The 10,789-nt window shown below is 58.7% G+C and overlaps 1 protein-coding gene across 1 annotated transcript; it reads left to right on the forward strand.

The window, feature by feature from the left end:
• Window positions 1-1,517: 1,517 nt before the first annotated feature.
• NEUROD2 (neuronal differentiation 2) lies at window positions 1,518-2,933 on the forward strand (the record flags this gene model as incomplete). The annotated part of the gene is made up of 1 exon (XM_082678819.1): window positions 1,518-2,933. The coding sequence occupies exon 1, from the start codon at window positions 1,785-1,787 to the stop codon at window positions 2,931-2,933; it is 1,149 nt and encodes a 382-aa protein (XP_082534945.1). The 5' UTR covers window positions 1,518-1,784.
• Between the last annotated feature and the right edge of the window lie 7,856 nt (window positions 2,934-10,789).

Below are 10,789 nucleotides of genomic sequence, written 5' to 3' on the forward strand. Positions count from 1 at the left end.
AAACATAGAGGTCCCTCCTCCAGAGCCGAGGGTCTGGTCCCTGACCCACCTTTGGGGGCCTGCAAGGGAGGAAGTGGACAGAACAGGGCCCTGGAGGGAGCATAGAATTGGGGACATCAAAACCCCCCAAGTTCCAGCCTTGCCACCCCATTGTTCCCTTGTGGGGGACTCTATATCCAAGGGGGGCAACTCCTCCTACCTCCCTCTCAATCCCTGCTTTCCCTGCGTTGGGCGGGGAGGGGAGGGAGGCAGAGATATTTATTTATTTCCTTTATTTATTTAATTTTTTTTTTTTTTTTTTTTTGGAGTAGAGAGTGACAGATGGCGGCGGGTCCCGGGGGAGCCGGCTCTCCCCCAATGCAGACGCATGCCAATCACCGTCTCTCATGTGATAGCTGCTGCCCGTGACGTGCCAAGCCCATATGGCCTGGCATAGAGGCTGGTACCCCGCCTGGTAGAGATGCCACACTCGCTCCGCGGTTCGCATGGCGCTCTGAAGACGCCGGCGCCTGCCGCCTTGAGGAGCCGCTGCCCCCGCTCCCTGAAGATGGGGGAACAATGAAATAAGCAAGAAGATTCCTCTTCTCCCCCCTCTCTCTCTTGCCCCCCTCCCCCCCCTCCCCTCCCCTCTCCCCTTGACTCCTCTCCGAGGTAAGTTGTCCGAAAGGCAGCTAGATTTGACCCGCCGCTTGGGGGGTGGGGGACAGCGTCTTCGGCCGACAGGAGGGTCCCTAAATCCCCCCTTCCCGGGACGATGCCCCCTAATGGGGTGGGCATCGGAGGCGCCCAGGGTTCCCTCTCCCCTAGGGGCTGCAGCTCAGTGGGCTGCGGAGGGAGGCGTCTCTGCCTGCGATGGGCTTGGGGAGGAGGGGGAAAGCAGGGTCATGGGGGGGCGTGAAGAGGCTGAGATGGGAACCCCCCCCATGGTTGTCCCGGAGGAACCTTCGACCTTTCCCTACCACCGAAAAAAAAGAGAGAGAGAGAGAGAGAAGGAAACAAACAAATTTGGATTTTTTCCCATCAATCCCGAAATACAACGAGATCTGAAGAGCCGTGTGGGAGGGAGGCAGTTTAAAGGGGGGAAGGGGGTCCCTGACCGCAGGGGAGACGGACGGGGCTCGCTTCTCTCAGTCTCCTCCCCACGCCCGGCTTTCTCAGTCCTCGCCGCCCCGAGCCGGCTCCGGGAGCTGGGGACGCCCGGCTGGAGGAGACGATCCTCCCGCCTCTGGAACTGGGGCTGCGGGGGTGGGGGCCGAGCCGAGGGCGGCGCGCGGCCAAGTTGCAAATTGGATTAGGGAGTGTGGGGGTGAGAGCCACGGGAGGGCGGGGGAGCCGGGCGGCGGGGCCCGGGCCGCCGGAGCCGCCGAGCGGGGCAGCTGCCCCACCGCGGCCGCCAGCCTTCCTCCACCGCCGGGAGAGAAGAGGCTTCCTGGCGATCGCGCCGCCTCCCCCCGGCGAAAGATCTGCTCCCTAAAGCCCCTGTTCTGTCCCCGACCACACCCGGAGAGGACCGGCGCGGGGAGCGGCCCCTCGTTCAGGCGAGGGGTGGAGCCGGGGCCCAGCGCCGGAGAAAGGGCCTGTGCCGAGACCCCGGGCGGGCGGCGGGGCTGGGCTGGGCTGGCTCGGGGTGGGGCAAGCGGAGGAGGTGGGCACCCAGGGCCCCCCGGGCGGGAACCCGCACCGGACTCGGGGGTGGAGGCGGGTTACGGGGGTCGGGATGACCCCAGCACTCCCCTAACTCTGTGCTCTCTCCTCTTCCCGCCCGCCGGGCGCCCTCAGGCACCATGCTGACCCGCCTGTTCAGCGAGCCCGGTCTCCTCTCGGATGTGCCCAAGTTCGCCAGCTGGGGCGACGGCGACGACGACGAGCCGAGAAGCGACAAGGGCGAGGCGCCGCCGCCACCTCCGCCTCCGCCGGGGCCCGGGGCTCCGGGGCCCGCCCGGGCCGCCAAGCCCGTCCCTCTCCGTGCTGACGAGGTGCCGGAGGCCGCGCTGGCCGAGGTCAAGGAGGAAGGCGAGCTGGGGGGCGAGGAGGAGGAGGAAGAGGAGGAAGAGGAAGGGCTGGACGAGGCAGAGGGCGAGCGGCCCAAGAAGCGCGGGCCCAAGAAGCGCAAGATGACCAAGGCGCGCCTGGAGCGCTCCAAGCTGCGGCGGCAGAAGGCGAACGCTCGGGAGCGCAACCGCATGCACGACCTGAACGCGGCGCTGGACAACCTGCGGAAGGTGGTGCCCTGCTACTCCAAGACGCAGAAGCTGTCCAAGATCGAGACGCTGCGCCTCGCCAAGAACTACATCTGGGCGCTCTCTGAGATTCTGCGCTCGGGCAAGCGACCCGACCTGGTGTCCTACGTGCAGACGCTGTGCAAGGGCCTGTCGCAGCCCACCACCAACCTGGTGGCCGGCTGCCTGCAGCTCAACTCGCGCAACTTCCTCACTGAGCAGGGCGCCGACGGCACGGGCCGCTTCCACGGCTCCGGCGGCCCATTCGCCATGCACCCCTACCCGTACCCGTGCTCGCGCCTGGCGGGCGCACAGTGCCAGGCGGCGGGCGGCCTGGGCAGCGGCGCGGCGCACGCCCTGCGGACCCACGGCTACTGCGCCGCCTACGAGACGCTGTACGCGGCGGCTGGCGGCGGCGGTGCGAGCCCGGACTACAACAGCTCCGAGTACGAGGGCCCGCTCAGCCCCCCACTCTGTCTCAATGGCAACTTCTCGCTCAAGCAGGACTCGTCGCCCGACCACGAGAAGAGCTACCATTACTCTATGCACTACTCGGCGCTGCCCGGCTCGCGGCCCACGGGCCACGGGCTGGTCTTCGGCTCGTCGGCTGTGCGCGGGGGCGTCCACTCGGAGAATCTCTTGTCTTACGATATGCACCTTCACCACGACCGGGGCCCCGTGTACGAGGAGCTCAATGCGTTTTTCCATAACTGAGACCTCGCGCCCGCCCCTTTCTTTTTCTTTTGCCTTTGCCCGCACCCCTGCCCCTAGGCCCCTCGAGCGCAGGGGCACCCCACCTACTCCGGCGCGGGGCGCGGGGAGCGGGCTGCCAGTCGTGCCGCTCTCCTAGGCAGCGCGGTCCCCTTACCTGTGGGTGGCCCGTCCCAGGGGCCTCGCTTCCCCCAGGGGACTGCCTTCTCTCTCCCCAAGGGGTTCCCTCCTCCTCTTTCCCAGGGAGTACTTCTACAGGGACCCCTCTTTGGGCACTCCCTGGAGATCCCCCCCCCACCACCAATTCCCAATCCCTGCACTTAGGTTTTCTCTTCCCCTTTCCCCCTGCAGGCCCAAAGGCTTTGGTAAGGGGGCAGCTGAGCTGTGGGATACTGTTCTTCCCCTATTATTATTATTATTACTAGAACAGACACCGAGCTGCCGGGCGCCCCCTCTTTCTTGAAGAGGGCAGAAGTCAGGGCACGGAGCCTGGACCTGGAAGCCCTCATCATCCCCAACCCCTAGTCTAAGCGTTTTGTGATTTTAATTTTGGCGGGAGGGAATGTGGATTGAAGGAAAGAGAGAGGCCAAGACAATTTGTAACTAGAATCCATTTTTCCCTTTTCCCTTTTTTAAACAAACAAACATACAAAAAAAAAAAAAAAAAGCTAAGAGGCGACGGAGGCCGAACGCAGAGTCCGGATCGGAGAGAAAACGCAGTAAGAACTTTTAGAAGCAATAAAAGGCAAAAAATACTACTACCAATAATAAAAAGACACAAATATCTATGCAAGGAGGTTCTGACTGAGCCTAGCGGCCCGGCCCGGCCCCGGGATGCTCCCCACCCCCCCGGCCCGCGGGCCGCGCCGCCCAAGCGCGGATCTGTGCACTTTGGTGAAGTGGGGGCCGGCGCTGCCCCCTCCCCTCCCCAGGTTCTTACAATCAGTGACTCGGAGATTTGGGGCCCCAGTGCCACTGCCCTCCCCCGCCCCGTCCCCGCTGTGCGTCCTGCTGTTTTTTAAAAATCTGTTTCCAAATTTGTATGGAATGGCAAACTGTTGGGGGGGTCGGTTTGGGGAGGGAGGGTTTGCATGGAAGACACACACGCACACCACACCGCACGCACACGCAGCCCCGGCGCGGGCGTCCGGGGACAGAGAGAGGAGAGCTCACCGCACACACCCCCTCCCCGCAGGCAACTCTGTCCTTTCCCGGGACGAGGGAGGAGACCGAGAACTGGAGGCAGCCCCACCCCTGCCCGACTGTGCCTCGGTGGGCGCCAGACGCCCAGCGATTTCCAGTGTCTGGAGAGGGGGTTTTTGTCCGAGACATCCTCTTGGCTCTGGTTGGCAGGTGGGCAGGGAGAGGGCTGAGGGCTCCTTCTGGAGATTTCCCAAAAAAGGGGGCAAAAGGAGAACCTCTTCCCACCGGAGGCAGGAGATCAGGCATCCAAACACACTCTGCAAAGATGCAAACCCACAGGCCACACACCCACACACTCACCCACACACTCACACGCAATTTTACCTTCCTCTTGTAGTGAAGATGAAACTCCCGTCGGACACCCGAAGTGCATTGCGTGTTTCTGTTCAGTTTAATGACGATTAATAAATATTTATGTAAATGAGATGCAAAGCCGGACCGGTTTCTCACGGTGGCCTCATTTCATTCGGGGGATTGAGCTGGGACTCCGGGTGATGGAGAAACAGAGTCAAGTGACTGTGCAGTGGCCATGTAGAGGGACCCTGGGCATTCCTGGGTAGGATTCCCACACTAAACCCCCTCCCACCCACCCACTGGGCACCGAAACAGCTATACTTCTGCCCCTCCCAGACCTTACACAGACTCACACACGCCCCCAGCACAAAGCATTGCACTAATCTCATTACACTCCTTCAGTTCCCAAACATGCACACGCACCTCTTTCGAAAACAAAATATCTTTCCATCACTGAAAAATGACCGAGTTGGGAGCAGTCGGTCATTTTACAACCCTCTGCTCACTGTTGCAAAAAACAAGTGTGTAGAAATGAAGAGACAACCATTTGAGCCAGACAAGCGTGTTTTAAAATAAAAATCAAAAAACTATAAAGTTATGAGGATGAAATATTAATGGGAGAAGTCTTTTCAGTCTTAAATTTGCAATTTCAGTGGACTCAAGGGAATCAGCCTTTTTCAGCCTCAGGAATGCTGAAATTTGTAGGGGTGCTGATGAAGTTGGAGGAACACCCCAGAGTTCTATGAGGGGACCTGAGTCTAGGAGTCCACCAGGTAGACAGAGTGGAGCTTGACCTAGCCACAGGCTTCCCCTGACAGGGCCTCGAGAAGCCCTGTGGTCTACACAGGGACAACCCCCTTCCTGCCTGGTGCAGCTCCCGGTAGAAGGACGCCCTCAACTTAGGCAGAAGGAGGAAGGGCGCCTCGGAGGAGCCTTCGGCCCAAGCCGCTTCCCCCTCTCAGGCAAGATAGCCCCAGAGTTCTTTCTCCGATCCTCAGGGACAGAGGCTGCTCTGAACTGACTTCCCGGAAAGAACTCCCCACCCCCCAGACATCAGTGCCCCCTGGAATATTTGGAGAGGGGTCTAAGTCCCAAAGGCCCCCCCATCCCAAAGCCTGAATACACTTAGGAGTACCAGGACTAGACTGTTTCTGAGTCTGCTTATTTAAATTATTTTTTCATAAATATTTCTGCCCGTTTCAGAGCAGAAATGGGCGTTGTAGTGTTGAGTTTGCGGTTTGAGGTCAGGCACGCTGAAGCTTTTAAAGGTTGGATCCAAGACCCCAAAACGAGAGCACCCTGACAAAGGGGGAAAGGGAAAGGTAGTTGAAGAAGGACTCCCTAGGTGCAAAAGGGAAGATCGGATTATACTCTCTGACCCTGAGCGCGGCGGCTCCCCTAAATGACCATCCCAGTAGAGACGTGGCCCTCCTTCCTTCACCCCGGGATGGATGGCGCGGAGCAGGGACCGGGCCGGGAGCTGTCCGCTCCCGGGTGCTGACGCTCTTCCAGCCTCGCGCTTTCTTCCTGCCCCAGAGGGAGGCCGAGCTTCCCTGGCTCCAGGGAGTGCCGCGCAGCGTGAGGCCCTTCCCAATGCCTGGCCTGCCGGAATTCTGGGCGGAACTCTCCTACAGTTTTCGGAGAATTTCACTGGAATCCTTTCCAAATTTCACCGCGTTCTCTGGAATTCTCGTAGGATCGCTTCTCTAGCGTGAGATTTAGAACTGGGCCTTTCGTTCTGGGGATTCGCCCCTGTCGGTGGTCTAAGACGGGGGCTCTTATAGACCTCTAAATCACCCCTATTCTTAGGAGAAAGAAGTCGGCCCACCTCAATCTCCCTCACTTCTTGCATGGAGTATGGACCAAGGTGAGAACCTCAGACCCAAATCTGAAGGAGTCAGTTCTGCTCATGGCAAGGGTCATGGCCTGGCAGGGGCAACTGGAGAGAAAAGGAACTCGGTACACATCCCGAGGCCTGAGTCTTTTCCTGCCCTAAGAGCAAGGTTAATTGGGATTCCCTCCCATTCAGCTGGCTTCCCAGAACGCCCTCTGAAGTCCCGGGCTGGGTGGCATCCAAGTGGCTTGGGGCCCGACGCAAAAGACCCCTCCACGTGGCTCCCCGGGCCAAAGCATAGACTCCTGAGCTTTGCTCTTCCACGCGGCTCGATTCTGTTTTTGAAGCCGGATCCCAGCCCTTTCCAAGGATGCTGACGACTCTTGGGCCGCTGCGTCTGTGGTCACTTCGGGCGGACGGAGTGCCCGGGGCCCCTTTTGGGGCGGGGATCCCTAGCGCCTCTGCATCTTGTGAAACCGGCGTCCTCGTGAGCCGCCCTTTTCCCAATTCCTGACCCTTCCTCCACCTCTCTGCACTCCGGCTGCGCTCTATTCTCCCATCACCCCCCTCCCCAACACTCAACTTCCCTGGCGAGATGGCGAGATGAGCAGGAGAAGAAGATGCGTGTGGACACACGGCCCCAAACTCCCCCTCGCAGGTCTTTTTCTCTCGCTGCTCTCCCACTTCTGCGCGCACACACGGAGAAGCTCCAGGAACAGAAGGAGGTGTGTTTGGGGGGGCGGGGAGGAAAAAAGGGGCCAGAGCGGTGGGAGGGAGAGGGCAAGGGGAGACGTCGCATGCCCTTCTTGCCCGAGCCTGAGCAACGGCATCTCCAAGCAGGAACCAGCCCGTCTCAGCTCAACCCCTGGGCTGCCAAACCGAAGGCTGGAGCTGAGATCAATCCGGAGGGCATCCTCCTCTTGACTTTCCCACCCCCGTTCAAAGTCCAGCGTTTGGAAATGACTGGGAAATAGAGATGTCTCTTAGTCCAGGCCATTTGTACATCAGGGGAAAGAGAGGGAAAGCACTACTGATTCTCCCCTCTCCGTTTAACCCTATTTCAGCCAGGATCTGGACTCTGACCCCCCAGTGAACCTCCAGTGAACCCTCAGCTCTGATTTCGTCACCCAGGGGAACAGCTCCATAAATCACTGAGTACAATCCAGGGAAACTGAGCCCCATTGGAGTCAACGACAGGGAAGTCCTGACACACCCTACACTCTACTGTCTTGTGTTTACTTCTCTCTTTTTCCCTTTTATGGGAAAGTCCACAAGATGGGAGATGCAAGGTTTCCCCCTCAGAGGTTAGAGGTTTCATTCCCTCTTGGGCAACATTTTCTTCCTCCTCTTCCCCAAAATCTTTAACCTGAAGTTGCCTGCTCCTTGGAGGAATCTGTTGATTTGAGGGAACATTGAGACGGAGGGATAGTTCTAGATTCCACAGTTTAATTCTCAAGGAAGGCAGGAAGAAAGAGAAAGTGGAGGCCAGGCCTGACCAGCCCTGACCTTGACATCCACTCCCAGGCCCCCCGTGTGACAACCAAGGTGAGCACAGGATTCCACACCTGACTTGCCCATATGTGCTCAAAGGAGAAAGCTTTTTCTTTTGGTGAGATGTAGGAGGGGGCAGACGGGCCTTGGCTGTCACAACAGGCTTCTCAGCTCACAGCCCAAGACACTGTCACTTTTCTTTCTTCAGGGCTGGGTGCCCAGGCACTGGCCACAGGCCCAGAGGGGAGGTGACGACCTGAGTGGTGAAAAGTCTTGAAAGCCTGTTCCTTTTCCAAATCCTGAGGTGGCTTCTGCCTTTCTATTCCTCATTCTTTTAAAATTCTGGACTAAGTTTTCCTGGTTGAGAAGTGGTAGGAAAGGGCACAGACACCTTGGGAGGGTCGTTATTGCTCTCTGACATTTTCTCCACCCTAAAGCAATGGGGTAGGAGCACCCCACCCGCTCAGGAGTGCCAGCATGAGAACGCCCAGACCAAGCCTGGGCTCACAAGCAGGCGGGCAACCTGTTTCTGAGGGCAGATGCCAATGAATGGGAACCTCAGCCCCAGTGCAGGGAGGGGAAGCTGGGGCACTCGGGGCAGGGGAGAGGGCGAGGGAACCCCTAGATGCTGCCTGTGCCAAAGGAGCTGGGGCACTGCGTTGGGTGGAGATGCTGCCCAGATGTGTGCCTGGGTGTGCTCTGCTGCTGCCCACTTGCCTGCCCACTCCAGCGCAGGAGCCCAGCGCAGCCTCCCAGGCGGACTGCGGTTGCAGGGTTCCAGAGCCGAGAGCATGTGCCCGGTGTTCCGTTATTCGAACCTTTCTCTGGGCTTCTCTCCACTTCTGTCTGCGTCTCATTCCTCTTTTCGGAATTAATTGAATTAGGAACAGGTCTTTCTGGGGCGCTTCCACTTCCCGCCCGAGGCTGTGCTAGCCAGGAGGCCAAGGCTGCGAAGTCAGGTCCGCCAGGGCCGAGGGAGCCCCCAAACCCCTTTGGGGACCCGCGTGCCAGTTCCTACCCTCAGCCAAGTCTTCGCCAAGGGCACAGCTGGGCGGGGTCTGGGCAGTCCGCCCGGCTTGGGACATCTGTTCTCGCCAGAGTCGCATTAAAGGCGAGAGGTGGGCGGGGGTGGTGGTGGTGGTGCTCAGAACCAACCCCTCAATCCCGAGTCGATGCCTGCTTTCTCGACCACAGGCGGAGGCAGCAGGGGACCCTGGACTCGCAGAGTTTTTTCTTTCCCCTTGGGAAAAGCGAGCGAATCGTGTGGGGCAAGTAGGGATTTCTCTCTTGCCTTCATCTCTCCTGCTGCTTAATCAGATGCCACATCCGGCCTCACTCCTGGACGGCAACAGGGTACTCCTGCCCTGCGGGAGGTGCCCAGGAGTCCCCGGGGGCGCCGGCGCCCAGGATACCGTGGGCCGGCCGGCTGTGGAACGGATCCCGCTTGCAGCGAACGAGCGCTCGGCTGGGCTCGGAGGCAGAGGCCGGGGCGCCGCGCAGGGGGTGGGTTCAAAACAACTCAGTTAAAACAGCGAAAACACTTGGGTTTATATCGGGGGGAGGGCGGTGCTTTTTTAAAAAATCTGAGAAGAACCACACAGCCCCTAAGCAAAACCAAAACAAAATCCTTAACTACTGATCTCTTTGTAGCAAAAGACAGAAAAATTCCTCAAACACTTCTCCCTTGGTGCCTCCACGAGAAAAGCTCCCGGCTGGCTAAGCCCGGCGCCTGGACACCTCTTCACCACCCCAGCGCCCTGGCGCTGAGCCCAGGTCGCCCCCTGCCCACCCTTCGCTCGCGCGTTGGTGCCAGTCTGTGCCACTCAGCCGGTGCCCGGTGCCCGGTGCCAGGCGCGGGGGGAAAGCGGGGAGGAGCTGAGGCTCCAGCTTAAATTCCATGGCATCTGTTCATTATTATACAGTGAGGAGTTTTATATGGACAGCTAAATTAAAGACAGATTTTTGCCAGAATTGCAGATCCCATAAAAATGATGACACAGGATGGGGGCTTTTGCTTTAAAAAAGAAAGAAAGAAAAAATTTAAAAAACAATCCAACAAACCACAACCCAAACCCTTCTGTGCCCTCTCCTCCGACATTGTGGAGTTTCTTTGCCCCCTTTGCCTGCCTCCCCTTCTTCCACCAGCATGGGCTGCCCAGGGAGAACAAAACCCCAGTGGCTCTTCATGCCCGCTCTGCTCACAGATGCCCAGTGACCAACCAGGTCGCTCCCACAGCCGCGGGGAGGGGGGGCGGGGCGGGCAGGCAGAGGTGGAATAGCCAAGTCCACCTTGGTGTGGAGGGTCAGGATGGGAACTGGAGCTGGGAAAAGAGTGCCAGAAAGGGGCAGGAGTCAGGGGGCCTGACCTTTCCACATTCCTAAGTCAAAGGGCAGGCTGCATTTGGGGTTGGTTGCCAAGGCTGGGGACAGCCGGTGAGTACCAGGCATGCGGGGCCCTCCAATCCAGGGCACCAGACAGTGCCCAGGTCCCCCTCTCTAATGGAGAAGGTGATCCAAAGATTGGGCACTGGGCACAATTTGCCCTGGACTGGGAGTTGTGGAATTTTTAATTTCAGAGATTCTAGACGACTGGAACCTACACCTTGGTGATAGTCTAGGGCTTTGCAGGGGTTCAGAAATTCTGAGTTCTGGGTCAGGGAGCAGACCTCCCAGGCTCCAACTCTGGAGCTCTGGTTGCAACAACTCTAGTTGCAATGATTTGAAGTTCAGGGATGCTGTTGTAGGGTGCTGGGGGAGGCTGGAAGAGTCTGGGCAGGCAACCCAGGGAGGATGGAAGGAGTGAGGGCCACTCTCAGGGGTTCAGACACGTCTCCCCAAATTAGTGGGAGCCTTTCTTATTTTTCTTTCATTCAATTTTTTTTTTCAGGGAAGAAAAATATCTGTGGAGTTCTGTGTCCTCCAGACAATTGCACTGTCTGTGTCTGTGTCTGTGTCTGTAACTGTCTGTGTGGCTGTCTGCTCATCTCCCTCAGATTTGGAGCTGACAGAATTCATATCAGAAGAGTGAGCACAGGGA

This window comes from Grampus griseus, assembly GCF_964374135.1.
Source record: "Grampus griseus genome assembly, chromosome: 20".
Classification (NCBI taxonomy): domain Eukaryota; kingdom Metazoa; phylum Chordata; class Mammalia; order Artiodactyla; family Delphinidae; genus Grampus; species Grampus griseus.